The sequence below is a fragment of the Lathamus discolor genome, chromosome 1 (assembly GCF_037157495.1).
Source record: "Lathamus discolor isolate bLatDis1 chromosome 1, bLatDis1.hap1, whole genome shotgun sequence".
NCBI classification, from domain to species: Eukaryota; Metazoa; Chordata; class Aves; order Psittaciformes; family Psittacidae; genus Lathamus; species Lathamus discolor.
Genome location: NC_088884.1, coordinates 157153694 through 157174497, shown reverse-complemented (window position 1 = coordinate 157174497; position 20804 = coordinate 157153694). Strand labels below are relative to the sequence as shown.

The following is a 20804-nucleotide window of genomic DNA, read 5'->3' as shown; positions in this document are numbered from 1 at the left end:
GGGGCGGTTCGTCCTCCCCTCCCCTAAGCGCCTCTTCCCCTCTCCTGGCAGCGCGGCGGCGGAGCGGAGCGGTGAGCGGCGGCAGCATGCGGCCGCGGGATGTCTGAGGCGGGCGGTGCGCTGCCCCGGCGCCGCGCCGGAGGCATGCGGGCGGCCTGGGGCTCCGTCTGGTGCCTGTGCCTGGCGGCGGCCGTCGCAGGGATGCCGGCGGGGCGGCGGGCCGGCGGAGCGGCGGCGGAGAGGAGCGGCGGGCAGCCGGCAGGTAAGGCAGCCTGCGCGGCCGCGCACACGTGCTCCGCGCTGCGGAACGGGTCGGGAAGGGGGGATCGTCCGCGGTGGGGGTCGGTTTAACTCTCCGAGCCTCCCCATCAGAGTGCGGAGCGGGGCCGGTGCGGACCGCCGGAGCCGTCTTGGGAGAGGGAGTTCGGAAGGCGGGAGGCGGCAGCCGGGCGGGCCGGGTTCTCCTCCTCTCCCCGCGGCTCGGGCAAGCCGCAGAGGCGCCCAGGAGGGAAGAACTGCTTTTAAGACGCTGCCTGTCTCCCTTGAGCCCTCTCCCAGCCGTGGCAGTGCATGCAGCACCCCGGGTGGGACCCGTGGCTGCGGTTGGGGAAGGAAGGATGCCTCCCTGGCGCGCATCTTCAGCGCACATCCGAAGTGCTCCGCGAGTGTGTGTGCTTGGGTGGGGAAAGTAAGGAAGAGTCGTTTATAGCGAAGTTGTAGGAGCAACACGAGTCGCGCCGGCTCCAGGCAGGCACACGCCGGATCGCAGCTTAGTAACTGCGGCTGTGCTGAGGAGGGCACAGCATTTCGGGGGAGCCAACGAAGGTCCCCGCTCGAGTGGCAGCGCTGCGGTCGCAAGTGAAAGAAAGTTGACACGTCGGACAAAAGCTGTTTAGTTTGCTGTTGGGGCTTTCTTAATGATGCACGGCGGGTTTGAAACGTGTCTCTGATACGCCTCAGCTGCTACCTGAGTCCCTGTTTATTTTTCAAAGCTCTTTAATGGAAGGGAGCCCCCTCGCAGTCCCCCGTTTCGGGGTTGCATGTACCCGGCAGAAAGTTTCCATTGTTCAGGAAAGGGTTTGAAGCCTGTTTGCCAAAAAAGTGACAGGGGAATAAATGGGCTTCGTGGAGGCTGGGGGGTGGGGGCATTACTTTCATACCCCTTTTGGTTAAAGCTATAAATCACACCGGGGGTTGGTTTTGTTTTCAAGAAAGTCCTAATAAAACACCAGATTCTTAGTGTAACTCGTTTGGCTCATTTTTCACAGCCAAAGGAATTGATTTATGGGGCAACATCTCGGCGACTTGGTCAGAGCAGTCGAGGTCGGTGTGCGGGAGGAAGGGAGCAGCCTGGGCTGCTTGTAGGGGTGGGAAGTGGCAGAAGCGAAGTGTCCCCACTTCTTGGTTTAGGCTTAAGTATGTATTGGCACTGGCACTTTAGACAGGGTTGAAGCAATGGGGTAGGGAGCAACCTCGGTGGTCCCTTGGGTTTCCCCCCACACCTTTCAGCCCGTAGCTGGGGGCTGATAATGTGTTCAAGCGGTGCTCAACCCTCCTCGTGCTCTTAAGACACCTTTGCAAGTTAAGGCTTTAGGATGTTGTTGGACATGTAACAAGTGACACAAAGTTCGCACTGAGGGAAACATCATCAGATGTCTGTGAGCTGAGCGATGGGTTGGGATTTCTAGGGGCTCCGGTAGAAATCCTCAGGACAGGCTCTCTTACTGCTGTCAGCTTTCCCCAAGGCAGAGTTGTCACTGCCAACCCCCTCTGTGCTCCGCGGGAGCAGGATTCAGCTCTGTGCAGAGGGCTTCCCTTAAATCCAACACCCAGCGATGGCTCCAAGGGTCACCCATCACTAGGAACAGGCTGGGGGCTGCGTAGGGATGCTGGTGGCTCTCCCACCACCAACAACCACGTGTGCTGTAGGGAAGCATGAAGCTGGTGCTGCTCACCCAGCTCCATGCTGAAGCCAGCAGCTCTGCAAGCACAGGGGCACCCCACTGCCCATCCGACCTGGGGGGGAAAGGTTGTGCAAAAGAAACTGTAAAGAATATAAACCTTCAGAGCCAAGTAAAAACACATTTTACTTTTTCAGTCTTTTTGAATTGAAAGGTAAAAAGCAAATTCTTTCTCCTAGTCAAATGGGCCATGGGGTATTGGCTCATTACTGAGGGTTGTTGTTCACTGGGCTTTGCATTTACAGTCTAAGGCCTTATTTTCCATAAAGGGGCTTGGAAGGATTTTTCCCCAGTGATCTAATTCTCCACACGGGGCTGTGAAGGCTATAACAGCTACTGCTTTGTGCCTATACTCAGCTACATAAAACACACATTGAAGGGAGGCATTCTGGAGGTATGTGTATGTTTGCTAATATGAATACTCGCTATTAGCGGAGGTGGAGGGGGTGCAGGTTTTAACATCTCCGCAGGGAGGTGTTCGGCTGTTGGCAGGAAGGAGGCAGATGGCGGGGCTGTTGCTGAATAGAAGCTAAACTAAAAACACCAGGGGCCTCATCTGGGCTGAGTTTCTCTTCTCTCCCTTTCTCGGGGCTGCTGCAGGAAGAACAATGTCAAATTTCCCCCCCCCCCCCCTTTTTTCTCTTTTTTATGAATGAAAGTAGAGAGGCGAGGCAGGATTGAATGTGTATGTCATTCAGGGGCTATGACAGAGATGATTAGGGAGGTCAGTGAACTCCTTTGCAGCCTTGAGCATGCGGTCACTCTATTCAGCAGCCACAGAATAGACATCAATATAAAAAAGCCCGTCCAATTTGCATTAGTATTCAGATAAAGATATTACTTGGTACGATTTGTGCATGTCAAGTAACGCTGGCTGTTTTCTTAGACAGCAGACCGACTGAAACAGGAGAGTTTTGCTTTTAAAAACTTCAGATAACCGGCATGTCTCCTGTGGCTGGTTTGTGTGTGTCTGTCTGCATACGGTGTACGTGGAAAAAGGGAATTTCTGGGCTCCTTAGGATTCGTAGTGCACTAGTTAGCTGCTAAAGCTGTCTGCGTGCATTGAAAGAGTTGCATAGAGAGCCACTAATGTCTGAGCAGGTTTGTGCGGGAAGGGGAGAGCTCTCCCAATCTGTCAGGAGCAGGAACTGAAGTTCCCTTGTGCAGCACTGGAGTCAAATTGTCACTCAAGAGTTACTGCACAGGCAGATTTCAAGCCAAAAGAATGGAAAAGGGGCTCTTTCGGGATTTTGCTGAGGTTGAATGGGAGGGCATGTACCAATTCCTATGACTTTTGTGCTTGGGAAGAACTGGTGATATGCTGGTTGAGATGTCACTCTTCATGAAGCTGGTGGCAGCCAGGCTCTCCTAGCCTTTCGACAAGCACCCAGCAATGGGTCCAAGGTGTAGTGTACGGTGATCTGCATCGCTTTGCTTTGTGTGTTTGAGCATTTCAAATTTCACCTGGAAATTAAAGAGGTATTGCAGTGAGCCCCAAATGTCACCAACCATTCCTGGAGCCGTCCTTGGGATTTGTGTGTTAAAACCCTCTGAAAAGAGTCTTTGATATATTGATCGTGCTTCCTACTTTTGCTTGAGACCAGAAATGCTTTAGATTCAGTGGGCAGCTATGAGCGATGCAGTTCTGAGATTAAAAGTTGATCTATTTGTTCTCATTAACAGCTAAAAATTAAATCTTTAATGTTGAGGCCAATATATTTTACTGAACGATAAAATAAGAGGACATAAGTAAAGGATGATAAAATATGGCTTACATAAAAATCTATTTCTTAACTAGCAAATAGTGAACTACAAAGTCCATTCCAGTGCAGAGACAGACTCAATATATTTGATACTGGCTGTATAACATCAGGTCTTCTGCACGTATTGACAAGGGTCACTCCAATTAAATCTGAGGGTTTCTTTTTCCTTTTAATTAAGACTTTATTAACAACCACTGAGTAGGGAACGTGATGAAAGTAAATCTGAAAATGGTATAGTGAAGTGTTGGTCTGCTAATTAAATCACACAATTAAGGCAAGCCATTCTGACCAGCACAGTGACTGTTATGACTCCCTCCAGCAAATCTTCAGTGCTGTTTGGGAAAGCGTACCTGTCCCAAAGCCTGCCTGAGCATGGGTTTGGAAGCTGGGCAAACACTAAAGAAGTCTTGCGTCACTGCTGCATATGGCCCATTTCCATCCAGTGGGACCCAGTCTGCTGCTTGGACAAAGCTGAAATCTTGTGTGAAGCTGGAGGAGGACTTTCCCCCCTTTATAAGGCTGGGAAAGAAAATATTTCTTCTTAAAATATAGTCAATAAAAGTGAACTTTGACACCCAGCTCTGTGCTTAGAAAGCTGTCCTCCCTGAAAATTTACTGCGTACATCTGCTGTTTCACTTGGAGACCCTAAAAGACAGGGAATCAGCCCAGTTTCTGAGCAGTTATTAAAGCTCCATTTTACAAAAGCATTTGACCAAGCTGTGACAGTGATCTGTCAGCTGGCACACAGAGCTGTGACTGAAGGCATTAGCTGAACTGTAATTTCAGCTAAGGTTTTAGGGCATGGCCTGCTGGTGGGTTTCTGTGACTGGTCTTTGAAGTGTGTAGGGTCCAGTGCAGGAGCCTGGGTGTGAGCCCTCGGACTTCAGAATAGGTGGACAAGTGGCTGTGTGGTTCTCATAGAATCAACTAGGTTGGAAAAGACCTTTAAGGTCATCAAGTCCAACCGTTACCCCAGGACTGCCATAGTTTAGCTTTTGTCAATTTTCAGTATATGTGGGGTAGACCCAGCAGGAATATTGCAAATTCAGATATTTCTACTAAAAATAGAAGTGAAATTCGCTTCCCGGTTTGGTGACTTTCTCCCAGCTGTGCTGAACCTGATACACAGACAATCAATTAAACAGACTTGAATCTGTTCCCTGTTTGAGTAGCTTTTTCTCCTTTTTCCTAGTGTACTGCATGCTTGTAACTTCTCCTATGTCTTGGGAGCTTGTCTGGCTCTCCATACCTGTTTCTTTGGGGTTTTTTTTTCTGATCCTTTAAAACCCAACCAAAACCCAAAACCCTAGCTTGAAGTTGCCTGCCGACTCAGCACCCTCCAAGCCATTCGATAGCGTGGTTTGATGTTTCGGTGTTTGCCATTTCATCTCTTTTTAATACTGCTTAGTTAATAGACTTTATTCTCCTCCATGTACTAGGCTGGATGCCAGAGAGGATGATGGCTTGGTAAAAATTTACCTCACATCCTTTTCTTTGCAGCAAATGGGACTGTGGTTCAGGAAAGCCATTCACGGTATGTGGAAGCGGGCAGTCCCTGCTGTTAGGGGCGAGTAAATCTGATAGCACCCCTACTGCAAACGCTGAGCTAAACCCATGTCTGAAGACACGTACGATACCGAAGGCACCTTAAATACCTTGTTACACCCTGACTGCTTTTCCTTGGCCTCCTACAGAGCTTATCAGCTTACTGTTTGCTGCTCTTTTGGCTGTTTATCTGGGGATCTTGTAAAGAAATATGTACTTTTTCTTTGACTGTCCCGGTGCCCCCTTTCTGATACGCTCACAGCTCAGGTTGCCAAGTGCTGCAGATATGATTTAAAGCCCTGAATGTGTGAAGAAGGGCTTTTATTCCTGCGGTGAATGCGGTCTTGCTGGTGTGCTTACCCCTGAAGTATCTGCTCCTTGGCTTGAATGACCAGGAAGTTTCTGTGATATCAAAAGCAAACAAGAACTGTGAGATACGAGCTGAGTAAAACCTTTGGTAAACTTAGTAGTTAAAATGTGAAAGGTAATAAGATGTAAACCTGCCCTGTTATTCTGATAGGCTCTCGGGGGGGGGGGGTGGGGGGGTGGGGGGTGGTGTTGCATTCAGGTGGATAGGGACTAGCCAGGAAGTTAACTTTTTGTTTATTCCTGGAACACTCAGCTTATGCAATGTAGCAAAGCTTTTCATTTAATGAAGAATACAGCAGCACAGTTGAGCAAGAAAACCTTTCTCCAGTAACTGCTTCAGTTTCAGATGTGCTCATCTAAAAAAGGTGTGGTATTTATTGCAGAGGAGGAGGTAGGTCTCGTGTGCTGGCCTTGCTTTGTCAAATCTAGAAAGCAGAGGAAGATAAAGAGTTGGTTAAATAAAGAGGCGATATTAAAACTTGGAAGGAGATTTCTTTATCACGCAGAACTGTATGCAAAACAATTACCATGTGCTTACACGCTTAGCATCTGTGAGATGTTGGGGCTGTGCCATTTCTGCAGGTTGTGAGGGGTTAAAAGTGTTAATGACTCAGAAGTGAGAAGGGTTCCAAGTTTTCGGGTGAGGAAAGGACGAAGTCTAGGATCACTCTCTGCAAGCAAGGGAAGTTCTGCAGGCTGTGGTGCGTGCTGAAAGCACTCTTCCCTGGGAAGGCCACAGCATGAGGACCCCAGCGTTTGTATTTGCACCCAGGGATTGTACTGTGCACTACTGAACTACCTGGAAATACCAAGCTGACACATGGCAGCGTGTTGGTTGGGTTTTCTTTCCCTCTTTTCCTTTTACCTAAGGAGGCAAGCCTCCTACATTCATTCGTTTAAGTATAAGGCATTTAGGGAAAGGAAATAACAGGCGCACTATGGCATGCCAGAGACCCAAAAGGCTGGCTTCCCAACTCCTGCTGTTTGATAACTGATGAAAGTATTTATCAGCTTGTTTTCATTTAATGTAGAAAATTGAGTGTTTTATTGTTGTGTCTTTATTGTACCAAACTACCTTGTGCTGTTCACAAGAAATGTCACTGAACTATTTCAGCTGATGTAGTTAAGTCAGTGAAGCTGTGGAGACCAGATCACTGCTAGGTGATGTCTTGGCCTTCGTGGAGATGGGATGCAGACATGGTCCCCGTAGCAGGACCCGTATCCTGGAGCTGTCTGGTCCCTGGTGGTGTTGGTGGTGGCTCGACAGAGGGACTGGTGGGGTTTCATCATGGCCGTGGGGCAGAGAAGGTGATGGGAAGTCCTGAGGCTGTTTCTGTTTAGGGCTCCGTGGGGTGCTGCAGGGTAACTGCAGCGCCCTGGACTGACTACTTATCTCCTCTTACTGTCCCTGGGGAAGGCAAAATAAGCATCTCTGAAGGCTTTTCTTTTGAGGAAGTGTGAGCTATGGGAGAAGTTCCTGGACCCTAATGATGAGACCAGTTTTTATCGACTTTGTGCATTCCCTGTCAAAAAAACTCTGATAAGCTCCCAAGAATTGGATTTTTAATTTTACTTTGATGCTTGGCAGAGCTTGTAAAGATCCTTCATGGCAAGCTTGGCTATGGGTTGTTGCTTTGTTTAGGGGTTTCGCTGTTCTCTGCTGCTTGTAGTCTTGTAAAAATAATAATGAGGTCCTGATCTTGCGCCTATTGAATCCAAAGCAAAAAGCCCCCATTGATTTCCAAGGGAGCAGGCTGAAGCCCTTCACAGATCGTGGTGGGAGCAGCTATTTAGCATAAGCAGGGGTTGTTTGGGAAGTTTTCTAATGATCCAAACATTTTAACAAGCAGAGGAAACTCAGAGAGTAAAAGGGCTCCCCGCTTTGGGGGTGGGGAGATGCCTGGTGCTGCTTCATGGGGGCAATCCCTGGAGCCGGCTCTCTGACCTCCCGTTCCTCTCACCCTGCTGTAAGGCAGACCTTCGCTTCCCATCTTGGCTTTTATAACTGCGGCTTTGGTGCAAACCGGTGGCAGCATCACAGGCCAAACGCGACGGTGACGACCCGAGGCAACGGTGATGGTCACTGCCCTGGCCCCCCCATCACTCTGGCGCAAGTCCTGCGTGGAGCCGAGCCGCAGTGCCCTCCGCCATGCGCTCATGCGCCATCCTTATTGCCATTGTATCAGTGTCGGCCGGCATTAGCCCCTAGTGCTGTGATCTGTGGGCCGCACAATGCGCCGGGGAAAGTGTTAATAATCCCCTGCGGGGGTCCGCAGCGAGCCGGGGCCGAGCCGGCTTTTCCTGCACCGAGACCATTGCGCTGGGGTAGGAGCCGGTGAGGAGCTCTCCCGGCACTTTATGGGCTGTCAAAGCAGGGGAGAAAGGAGTTTTCTCAGAGGATTTGGAGTTTGTTTTTTTCATACCCCCCTCTTTCATGTGCAAGACTCAAGTAGAAGAAATTTCCTCCCAGCAAAATACTTGAGCAGCTTGTTTGGAGGCTGTAGGTCTTGAGCTAGCTGATGATTTGATCTTCGTTTAGGTTTTTATAACTTGTCTATATACATTCCCCAAGGCAAGAGTTTTGTTCCTAGCCGGTAGCAGGATCTGTGCAAGATGAGCCTGTTGATTCCCCAAGGTGTGCTTTGGGAGATGGGGGGTATCGGAGCTAAAAGTGAAGGGGAAAAACTAGTTGCAGTGGGAAGATTGTGAGTGTGCCCTGACAACCAGCATGTGCAACCAAAGATAAATCCTCCATGAGCCTGTCTTTAATTAAAAGAATGACTGGAATTAGGCATAGAACCATCTCTCCTGATCTGTATCATGTGTATCTCTATGAATAAAGCATTTTTGGTGAGGGAGAAGAGAAAAACACCAGATTTTAATCTTCCTTTGGTAGCCGATACATCTGCCTTTTGAAAGGGCATATTTCTCCCTGTCTTGGAGTACCCAGGCCTGTTGACAGTAAACAACTGTCACTTGGCAGTTTATGAAAGAAGAATGTTTGAGAAAACATGTCCAGTTTAAATAGTTATGTTAATAGGCTGGGGATTCAAGTGGGGGGGCTGGTAAATGGAGGTGCATAAATTAGCTGGTATTTACTGCGTAAGAGATGAGCTATGAGTTAATGCGGGGGGGCGGGGGGAAGGGGGAAGAAGGAAAAACCACATGAATTTTTACAGCCGGTGTGTTATGCATGGTTTCTGTGAAAGCATTATTATTTATTCCAGGGAAAACTCAAAAAGCCTCTTTTTATTTTGCTGTGTGTGGTGTGTTGGGCCCTGGGAGGCCCCCAGGTGGGATGCGCCGCAGGGCTGGGAGCCCAGCACTCCCACTGACCGGCCCCAATGCTGCTTCACGCTCCAAGGGCAGCAGTTAGACCTTGCAGCACCCCTGATGCGTCCTTAGCCTTTGCTTTGCGGGGGTGATGGGAAGAGGAGGCTGCAGGAAAAGTCTGCCCTCCCAATTTGTGCATTGATTAATTACAGAAAGGAAGGAAAAAGCCAGCAGTAAGGAACAGCAGATGGTGTCCTCTCTGCATCCCTGCCTCAAGTTGCTACAAATCCATCACCCACCTTCTTCAGAGTTACAACACTCATGAACGTAGTGAGTGATGAGCGAGAGCAAAGCGTTGTTTCCAGCTCGGCATCAGTATCAAAAGCATAATGAATGAGAGCCTGATGTCAGGCGCTTGAGATCTGTAATTAAGCATAAAAAACAAGTTTCAGGCTTTCCATTCTCCTGATTTCTCTGGCCTGGGAACAAGTGTATAAGCGGCTATTGGGGAATGCTGGCATTGGTCTGGAGGATACTGGGTAAAGCCACCCCCCTTTACTCTCAGCTCCCATTCTAGCTGGGTTACAGTATTAATGCAGTAGATACTGTGGCGTTTAAGTAAATACAGTGTTACAGACGCTCAAGCTTACTTTCGGCCTTGGCTATCTTGGAGGGGGCACCTGGACAGCAACACCTTCTCTTCCCTTCATTCCAGCTAGAGCAGAGAGAGATGCAGGAGCAAATGCGAACATCGGACGAAAGGGTCACAGTTTTCTTTTGGCCAGTGGCTCAATTAGTATTGCAGTTATTTGGACACGGAGGCAAAGGAAACCCAAACCTGAAGCCTCCGGCCACAGAAATGCTTTGCAATATGCCCAGACAAAAAGGAAAATAACTCCTAGAAAGTGTTTATGGGTTGTACTGGGACTCCAACCTGTGTTGTTATTTAGTGAAGGAATGAGTTTTCTGCCTCATTTTTATGTGTAGGCTGTTGGCATCAGGGGATGTGGGGGGAAAAGTCTTCATGGAGGGATGAGAACAACAGAGGGGCAGACAGCAGGGTGTTCCCCTATGCCCCATCTCCCTTGGTGCAGGGGCAAAAAGGGGCAGGTTTGTACCTTCCACTGGTTCCTACAATAGGTTGAGAAACTGAGCTGTCTGCCTGGGTCTGATGACCACACAACGTAAATCCTTCCTGTGAGGAGCCCTCAACAACCCGAACAACGTCATCTTGTGGGTGGAATGTGTTAGTCCTGGCGAAAAAAGGGCCTGAAACCTCCTCAGGTGCTTTCAAAATAAGTGTAAATGCTTGGAGTGGAGATTTTCTTCCCCTCTGTCCCCCTTCTCCCAGTGCATAGGAAATGAAGCGCGGACAAACAGGGCAGTCTTTGCAGGAATAACCTCACCCACTGCTTGAGCCCGGTCTTTTTAGGGATGAAAAAGAACAGTTGGAGGAACAACGCATGGAGTCTCGGGGCAGGTGGGAAGATGGGATGCCCCTGCATTAGCCACCCACCCTCAGAAAGGGAGTGGAGGGGCTGGAATGCTGTGGACGGCTCTTGTTCCATTTATGGGTGTATATGTCAGTGTGGATAGGTACAAATACACGAGGAGGTTGAACAACCTCCTTCTGTGCCTGACTTTCAGACAAACCCAGCCCGTGAGTGGCTGCTGGGCTCATTTTTTGTCATACATATATTCTATCTGCCGTAGAGAAGTGGCTGTTCTATTCTCCCTTGGCTTGCCTGCTGCAATGACCATCCCTGCTGTCACAACAGCATCCATCTGGGTGCTTGTTCTCAGAGAGAAGAAAGTGTTCGGGGGTGGGGGGGTGGGGAAGGAAGGGAAAAGCTGATAAAATCAGATTGTAGAGGATAGGGCAGGTGTACAAAAGTGGAAGGTCGCTGGTGCAGGTAGGACAAGCCATGTCCTGCTGCAGGACACTGGAGAGGGCCCTCTGCAGAGGGTCTACATTTCCTTACAGCAGCATTAAGATAGCTGTGTACAGGGGCATCTAACCTCCTTCTGGTAATACGGGAGCCTAGCGTAGTAGTTTGTAGATGATTATTTGGGGGGCATTAAAACTGCTTGAAGGCAGCGGGAACCAAGACACGCATGACTTCCTTGAACTCTCTCCTAATTTATTACGTGCAGTCCAAACCCCACCGTAATAGATATGGTTGCAGAAGACCATTAAAAGGTCCATTCTGGTGAACCTGATGCCCTGCTGTTGCTGCTGGAAATGATAAACCGCTGTGTTTGGGTCGGATGGTATGTGATGCCCTGTGTGTGTGCGCGTATGCATGGAAGCTGGTAAGTCCTGCTAATTTAGGGATTGTTTTCCAAGTCTGTTTTCTATAACTCAGTAGACTTAATACAAATAAAGAACTGACCAAGTTTCCTGTGAGAAGCACAGAACAAATGCTAAGCATGGGATTTGAATGGAGAAAGGTGAAAACACAAATGTATACAGGAACAGCAAGTCAAACAAGCTGAAAAAATATTGTAAGGTTGATTTAACAGAGCAGTGAACTCAAAGCTGTCTAATCCCTTTAGCAGCCTTCTTTAAAGAGGAGAAATAAAGGAATTCTTGACATCTACTTTTCTTTCACTATCTCTCCCAACTCCTAATAATAATAATAAGGATAAGACTTGAGTTTAGCACAAGGACAAAGTGTTGCAGCTTCAGTTAGATGTGCTTTCTAAATAACAAAACCCATTTGTCATTCGCGACTTCAGATTAAAGTGGATCAGGCTTCCCGAAAGGAGATTACTGTTAAACTTCTCCCAGCTTGGGTACCTGGCACCTAAATCTTGCTTGAGGCGCTGAAATAACAGGCTTGGTTTTGAAAGATGCTGAGCCAGGTCGGGCTCTGCATTTAAATCGCTTCAGCACTCTCAAAATCTGGCTATTCATTTTGATGCCTAGATATGGATTTCTGGGCTTAATCACCGACCTTTGCATTTCAAATGTTTGACCTTTGTTTTCTTTACTAAGTACGCAGACAGAGCGGCCCCCAGATTGTTTTGGTTTTCCTTTGACACAGCTGGAAAGAGCCAGCAGAGAAGACTTGGAAATTCTGTGTCTTATTACTGAGAAACGGGGATCTTTGAAAAGTACCATTTTACGTTACTCAAGGGAAACTTGCAAAAAGGGCAATATTTACTCCTTTTCCTTCACGTGAACATGATCCGCCATATATCTAAACCCCACAATCAGTTGGAAATAAACCCACCCAAACTACCCTAAACCTTTGCCCTCTCTTAATTCGCGTACAAGAGGATGGGGTTTTTTTTGAGATGTGCTTCCCTCTCCTGAAATAGAGGCAATTGATAGGCTCATAAAGAAATACCAAACATTAAGTCCTAATCTCCATACAGAGGAGCCTGACCCTTTTTATGGCGAGAGAGGGTAGAGGGAGGAAACGGGGCCAGGAGTTTGAGGTTTAATGCTTATTAAAGTTTTAGTGGGTGGGAAAATGCAATCAATAAATTCTGTTTAATGCCTCGGCACTGGTGTTAGTTTTCACGAGCTGCATTGGAGGGCAGTTTTCATTTTGAAACTAGGACACTCGTAGTTGGAATGACAATTAATGGGGAGTGAATATGGTCCCAGTTGGAAGCCGGTTTTGTGAATAGCATGAAAACTCCCCCCATCTCCCGCCTTGGCTGCAGAGTGGGGTAGCTTCCGTTTTTAATTAGCAAACCAGGCAAAATTTAGCTCATTGTGTCTTTCTGCTCCTTTGGCCCAGTGGATATCTTGGATTTCTCCATCTTGCTGTCATGAGGCTGTTCTTTTCATTTTTCCCCTTCAGTTTTGGTGCAGGGAGGAAGGGGGAGCTTCAGGATACTTAGGATTAAAGTCATTGTTCGGGGGTATTTGCAGCCAGCTGCCTGCATTAAATGAAGATTAGAGGAGCGCGCATTAAAAGTGCAAGGGAAATGCAGAGGAGCTGGGATTTGGGAGCTGCATAGCTGTGAACCGAAGGGGAAAGGTTGGGGCTTTATGGCAGATTTCTTCTGATGCCATGTGATCTCAAAGCCCGCTTCAGACAAGCATCACAAGTACCAAAAAAGCATCACAAGTAACTACGAGGGCCAGGCCTGCCTGGGAATTGTGAAGGGACCTTTGTAAAGGTCTTCGCATCTCTTTAAAGTTCATATGATGTAAAGCTAAACTTACGGGCCTTATGTACTGCTTAAAAATTCATCTACAAGAGCGCTAAAGAGATGGTGAGTGTTTTGCTAGAATTCACTGAATAGCTGAAAACCCACCCTGGAGGTCAAACCCCCCAAAGTAATGAATTTTTGAAGGATTTTAGGAAAGAAATGTGGGTGTAGAGGAGGAGCCCAGAAGAAGTAACTCAAAGGGATTACTCAGCAAGGTGTGCTGATTCTTTTAAGGATTTATCAGGAAGTTTTAAAGTATTTCCAAAATTTCAGTTTCTTTATGCTTTGTGGAACACTCACTTGTGTAATCCGTCATTCTTGGTGCTAATTGCTTGGTACATGTTACCTACAAAAACCTGCTGGGTAACCTGGTCCAGCAAAGCAGGAGGGATGGCATGGTGCACTGATGCTGAAGAGCATAGGTTTGGTCATAAGACTCAGTCCAGCTCCAATGGAGGCTGGGAACAAGCTTTGCCCAGTCCGTTGGGGTGCTGGGAAGCCCTCAGTCTCTACCTCAGTTTCCATAGCTGTCTCCACTGGCTTTGGAAAGGGGCTGTGGCAGCTGCTTGCTTGCTGCAACGATGAGGTTTCTTGGACACCCTCATGCATGAGGAGCAGGAATGTAAAACATCAGCCACTTTATGGTGGGATCTATGTGCTGAGATGCCCCTGCTGAGCTGTGCAAAAGCTGGGGCCAAGTTGGCCACTGTTCTTCAGAGGCAGACACTAAAAGGGTGGCGACCGATTTGCACAGTGTCTTGTGCTCCTCCTAGGTTCAGCCCAATGGGTGTCCTGTCACTCTGCCTTGACCACGTTTGGCCACTGTGGTTGGGTGAAGAGGGCTGTGTGACATGTGGCTGCAAGGATGCACTCGCCCACGTGCCAGGCTGGGACTGTTGTCATCCCCACTGCAAGCCTGGGCTGCTGAGATGTGATAACAGCTCACTGATAGCCCCCTCTGGAGAAAAGCACAAAGGCTTCAGCACAGGGACAGCAGGAACCATCTGCATGGTGGAATCCTCTAGGTGATTCAGCATGAACCAGGAGCTCTTGCAGGACACATGGAGCAGCACAGTGTGGAGACCTCAGCATCCTCGTGCTGCCTGGCGTCTCCTCCACTGCTCCCTGTCCTTGGGGACCACTGATGAAGTAGAGGATGTTTCATATCAGTTCTTCTATTTCTGTTGAAGGAATGCAGAGCTGTGAGACAGGTAGATAGATACAGGTGGTGGTTGCCTTCCCTCTGGTGTTTTGAGTGGGGAACCAAGGAAAATACTTGATTGCACAGTCTTGCCAGATTTTAAGAACTCCCCATCACTGCCTGTTGCCTTAAGCCAGCAAAGCCCCAGCCAAAGGCTGTCCTTGGGACAAGCTCTGGGCTCTCAGCAGCAACCAAGGCTTTGTGTCTCCTGGGTTTTACATTCCCATTTTTGTTGGGTGTAGCCAGGAGACCCCTTTGATTTGTTCCCTGTTGTGTTTCCTTTCTCTCCTCAGGGCTTTCCAAGTGCCACAAGGAAATCCTCCTGGCCAAAGTGTTTCTGTAACTGTTTTAGCTTTGTGACGATTTATTTCTTCTTCCAACTCCCAGCATCTGAATTGGGTGATCTGAGAAAACAGTCCATTAAAAGGAGGATACTGTAGAGTCCTCATGAATCCTGTTTTCTACTTGGCCGGTGGAACAGAAAGCTAATTGCCAGTAGTAAATCCATTCAAAGGAGGGCTGGAGGGAGGGAGAAAAGCTAATATTCCTCCTTGAATGCCATTTAATCTCTGAAACCTTTCATGCAGATGTAAATTAGGATTTGCACAACAGAGTCAACAGTTGCTCCCTAGATAAGGCAGATTTGCAACATCTGCTTTTTCCATTCTAGAGGCTCTTCCAAAGTCGGGGATAGCCAAGCTAAACACTAGAGATTTCTTTTCCTCTCCTTTCCATAATCTCTTGTTTATGAAGCAAGCTGCATATGATAGAACTAAACCTGGTTATTGTTCTGCTAATTTGCTAGGAAAGAAGTTTGCTTTCCTCCTAATACAGACCTAAAGTAAAAACCCCGCTGGGTGGTAATAGAGTGCAGCACATTCGTTGCATCTTTGGAAGCAGCGTTGTCTGGTAACAATTACATAGGCCACTGCTGTGGTAATAAGCAGTTTACCTTGCATTATTATTAGAAAAGCTACTTTTAAGTTTTTCCAGAACCAGCCCTCCTCTGCCAAGGGAACGTGCAACCAGTGAAAGATAAAGTGTCGTCTTCAAATGATGGAGGCAAACCCTTTTCAGGGGTGGTTTCCTAAAGTCACAGTGCCTGATCATGGTTTAGGGTTTTACAGAGGCAATCAGATATTTTTTATTCTCGCTGTGGTATGAGCCCCATTGAGCAGGGTTTAGGGGTGGAATTGGCAGCCCTGGGGTAGCGGTTGGATGTGATGATCTTAAAGGTCTTTTCCAACTTAGCTGATTCGACGACTCAGGGGAGATAATCCAGCTGAACACCATTTCAGGAAATGACACTGCTTTGGCAAAGCATCCCATGCTGCTGTGATTGCTAGAGAGAGCCCCTTCCTCCCAGGGTGGCTGCAGCCTGGTGCTGGGAAGTGTGCTCTGAAAAGGGGCTTGACCTTGGAAGGGGAGAAAAGAGTGGGAAGAGAGAAGAGAGGATATAGCTATTTCATGTAATAGTTATATATCTAAAGTATTATAGACAATATCATAAGCATAAAATAGTATATATAATATTATGTATGTATTATATGTTACATTTTGCTGTGCCAGGCTGGTGATGTGCTTTTCGGGCAGCAGAGCCAGAGCCAGGAGGGATGCTGCAGAAAGGAGAGGAGGCTTTGCATAAAGCACCACCAAATATCCACATATCAAAACTACCCCGTAAGCTCCCACAGGGCAGTGGGTGTATGTGGTGACTGTAGATGAGCTCCCTTTGCTGTAGGGGCCGTTCCCTTGATCTTATCTGCCCTGAGAAGGCAGGTACTTGGATAAGCAGGCAATCCCATGATCTTATCATGCCTGCCTCTCACAGGGCTGTTGCTCAGTGCAGAGCCTGGGGCTGGTTTGGTGGTTTCCAATATGCCCCCGGGGCCTGTCTGCCTGTAGGGAGATAGAGGGAACAGAGGCATGGCAGGGTGCTTGCAGGGAGGTGGCACTGGGGCTGCTTGTCATTCCTCCTGGCTGCTTTTTAAAGTAAGGTATGTCCCAGTGAATAGCGTTCGGCAAGAGAAGTGTTTTATTTGCCTTCTGGGCAATGGGGTTTGCTCTTCCTGGTGCAGAAGTCCTGAGGTGAGCTGGGGAAGCAGCCGTATCTCATAAGTAGCCACAGAGGTGCTGGGAAGAACACTGTTGTAGGGGGTGAATAATACTATAGGCTCCTATTAATACAGGTGGGACACTTAAACTAAACCAGGGTTACGCATGCATAGAGGACATGGTTCTGGTCTAAGTCTATGTGCTGTTTGCCATCATGACCTTGTTCACTGATGCTGGAGGTTTCTGCATCCCTCCAGCAATTAGCCACCAACTCAGTGGCTGTGACTATGATCCCTTTGGGAACAGGATACCAGACACAACAGGAGAAAGCTCTGGCATGGTTGTTTCCCTGTGATCCTGTAATATATCCTGTCACAGTGGATTTGGTGCAATAAAATGCGTAGAACAAGAAACAGCTTTGAGTTAACCTGAAGAGAGAAATACACAGAGTGCTGCTATCTTGCTGCTTGTTAACATGCCAAATGCAGCTTGTCCAGCTTGAAAAGGGGAAAATATGATCCTCTTAGAAAGGAGACTCTTATTCCATTCCAGCACTGGGCTCTGAAGCAATCCCAAAAAGCCTCTCTGGAATTGCCAGAGTTCAGGGTGGGGTGAGGAATATCTTGCTGATAGTTGACTGAAGGCTGTGTGCCTCTCGAGCCCTTTGTAGTGGGATGTTTTTGGTTGTGTGGTGGATGTGCCGCAGCTGCGGTATGCTTGCTGAAGGAGGAGGATGATGGTGATGCTCCCACCTGAGCAGACCCTTGGGAGCCTCCCAAGTACTTTGATGTTTGGAAAAGTGGAATCGTGGGAATCTATTCCAGGAAGAAAAACACAGATGAAGGGAAACAACTGGATAGAATGTCCTGGATCCAGGACTCAGCACCCTCCAACATGGTGTGGGGCCCTGGGGTTCCCCATCTCATAGAGCCGCTCATAGGCAGGATGGGCCTTCGCTGCCCAGTAGCAGCCCCCATGCTTTTTGACACAGGACCTGGAAATAGTCTCTGACACCAAGGAGGGCACCAACCAGGCTCTAGGTTGGCTTGGAGTTTTGGGGGGGCCATAAGCAGCCCAAGAATATCCATCACCTTCCACCTCTGTCCTTTGGTGCCTAAAATGTATATAACTGCATATCCCCCCACAGTTCTTGAGAGCTGCTGCGCTACAACCAAAGTAAAACACTTCCAGGCTCAGCCAGAAACAAGTATTGATGTCTGAGAGGAGCAGACATCTGATGGAAATACTGACACACTTAAGCACTTGGAGCTGTGAACCACACAGAAAGTGAATTATCACTGGGATGAGCCAAGCAGCTACAGAGATGAAGTATCTTATCCTTATAAGTGAATACATACAAAAGCATTTTAACATTGCTGGGCCAGCTGCTTCTCATTGTAGAAGGTGCTTCCTGACTAGTTGCTGCCTTTTTGCTCTTCTGAACTGCTTAAAATGTGTCTCTCTCTGTAGCGTGTTTGCTGCGATCAGCAGTTGATAATGCTACGAGTGCTGATCTCCATCAGAAGCGCCTCTTGGTGATTTTCAGCTCATTGCTGCTTGGATTGAACTAATAAATGGTTAAATTTTAGTCATATCTTGGGAGTTCACAACCTCGATTGTCTACTTCTCTCTAAGAACCTGCTAAAGCAGCAAATGCATTAATCCCTGCCTTGCTGTCAAGTGATGGAGTGGGTTCCTGTAATCCCTATGTGAGTTTACCCCCGGTAATTTATCCCGATGTGTTGTGGTTTAACCCCAGCCAGCAGCTCAGCCCCACACAGCCGCTTTCTCGCTTCTGCTGCGGTGGGACTGAAGAGAGAGGCAGAAGAATTACAGTGAGAAAACTTGTGGGTTGAGGTAAAGACAGTTTAATAGGTAAAGCAAAAGCCACGCACACCAGCAAAGCAGAACAAGGAACTGGCTCATCACTTCCTGTGTTCAGCCATCTCCAGGACAGCAGGGTTCCATCGTGCATAACAGTGACTTGGGAAGGCAAACACCCTGACTCCAAATGTCCCCCTCCTCGACCCAGCTTTACATGCTGAGCATGACACCATACCGTATGGGATATCCCTTTGGTCAGCTGGGGTCATCTGTTCCGGCTGTGTCCCCTGCCAGCATCTTGCGCACCCCCAGCCTGCTCACTGCTGGGGTAAGGAGCAGAAAAGGCCTTGATGCTGTGTAATCACTGTTCAACAGTAACTAAAACACCCATGACTTCTGCAAGTCAGTCTGATGGCGATGCTTGGCCTCAGAGGGGGCAACTTCATGTCTCCTTGATGTCTTGGTGCCTCTTGTTGAGGAGTTGTTGGAAACACCAGCCATGTGCAGCTGGAAGGCAGGAAGGAGGTGGTGGGCTCTGGGCACCCAGTAGGAGATGTGAGTTCTGGTTCCCTGCTTTAAACTCCACCTGTTCTCAGCCAGCAAGAGATGAGACTGTGTCCCCTTTTGGATTTATCACCATATTTAAAAGCTATGTGAGGAATAAGAGTAAAATTTATTTTTCCAAGTCACAGTTAGGCAAAGTACTTAAGCACCTCAATGTGCATTTAAGTGCTTTGGGGAGGTCTCCAGTTTGGATCCTGTTTATTTTTTAAGCCATAAGCATATAAACTTTAATTTGAACAGCTGTTTAAAGAAGTGACATTAAAATCACTAGTAACATTCTCCTTTCACCACTTTGTCTTTCTAGATACTACTGCCAGTGAGCAGGAATAAAGTCACTATGACTGGACTTTGCATTTATGTATCTTGAGGACTGAACTTTGTATCACTCTATCTGCTGGAAGGACTGATAGCAGAGATGCTGAAATAGAGTTGTCAGAAACAAGAGACGATGCTCCTTCCCACAGAAGAAGCTTCAGATCCCAGTCATTCTGCTCTGAGCCCAAATTGAATTTCCTCTTTATTTCAGCATTCCCTAATAATGTTTTATAAAATCAGTTTGTCACTTTGTTGCTAACCCAAGTTCAATATGGCTTTCAGAAAAGAGTGATTTAAATGGCTGAACAGTGCACTCTGGTTTGTACTTAGTCGGGGCTTGTTCCTGTTTGGTAGGTTTGTGATACAAAAGCCAATACACAAGTCTTGATCATTTGGCAAACATCTTGAGCAGACCTGTGTATTTTGTATGGAGGGGTTGTGCAGCTGCATGGGGTTTGTTTTCCAGTAGATGAAAGTAGCAAGAGCTTCCATCAGAGTCAACAAGCGAAGGAAGATCAGTACCCATCGTGCTAGCACAGAGGTGTACACAGGGCTTTTTAACTGGTAGCCAAAGTTGGTACCATTGAAAGAAATCCTTATAGTCTAGAAGAATGAAGGAAAAAACCTGAAAGGAACAGTTATACCAGAATGTTTCTCAGCCATATTTTCCCCGAGGATATAGTGTCTCAACAAGTGCTGGTCTGATAAGGAGATGCTGGGGCTCCATTTTCTTTTTCTTTCTACTAAAAGTGTATGCTTTCAGGGAAAATCTGTTCATTACAAGGAAAAAACCCAACACCCTCAACCTTTGACTGTAGGAATACCACAACATTCTGGCCAAAACCGAAAATATTTCAGTTGGAAATGCTGCCAGGGTATCAGAGCAAAAGTTCTTTGAAACCCCAATGAGTGTGGGCTTTGCCTCCTGTGAGACGATACCTCCCATGAAATACCACATCTTGGGGCCCCTGGGATTCTTCATTTCTACCCTGCAAGGCTATTGACTGAAACATTTTGATATTTATAACTTTTACATTTCCACAAGAATGAAAACCTGCTCGACAAGAAAAGCAAAGCATTTTTCTCTTAAAAACTCTCCAACTCTTGCAGTTAATGGCAGAAGAGCAGCTTGAAGCCAATGCCACATCCTCAGGTATTCAGAGCCTGCTGTAATTACATTGGTTTCACAGTCAAATTGTAGTCTATGAATATGCTTAAGCTGCAAAATTAGGATCTCTATCTATATTGCATTACTATCAGAGATCAACTCAGGCCACCTGGATTGTAGGATTAGCTTCAGATTTACCTGTTTTGAATTACTTCTTACTTGCTAATCATGTAATCGTAGCATCAAAGTGCCTTCATTGTGGAATAGGATTCCACGTGATACATATTGTATAAAACCAAGACTCTTCTGCCTAGTGGAACACAGAGACTCAGAGCTGGTGTAAGCCAGAAGATAGAGATGGGGCAATGCCAAGTGGAAATATTGGTTAGCAAATACAAGGTGGTGAGAACAGCAGTCTTGCTGTTGATCTAGCTGGGTTGAAGATAGCTGTAGAGAGCTATTTCTTCCTTATTAAACTGGTAGAAAGGATAAATAAACCATTCAATGTCAAGAATGAGTTTACATGTCACTAAAATGAGCCTGAGGACCATTGGACACAAAAACCAGACTTTCAGCATACCCCACATTCCTCCATGAGGAGACTTTTGAGCCTGAGCCTTTCCTTGTGTCTTTATCCTATGGTGTAACAGACTCT

The 20804-nt window shown here is 47.4% G+C and overlaps 1 protein-coding gene across 4 annotated transcripts in view; it reads left to right on the top strand.

The window, feature by feature from the left end:
- Positions 1-20804, top strand: part of FGFR3 (fibroblast growth factor receptor 3) — a 56741-nt gene that overhangs the window by 227 nt on the left and 35710 nt on the right. For all 4 annotated transcript variants that reach the window (XM_065660940.1, XM_065660933.1, XM_065660930.1 and 1 more), the window contains exon 2: positions 52-262. In XM_065660940.1, the coding sequence (XP_065517012.1) occupies positions 100-262 (163 nt within the window). In that variant the 5' untranslated portion in view covers positions 52-99. The remainder of the gene's footprint in view (positions 1-51; positions 263-20804) is intronic.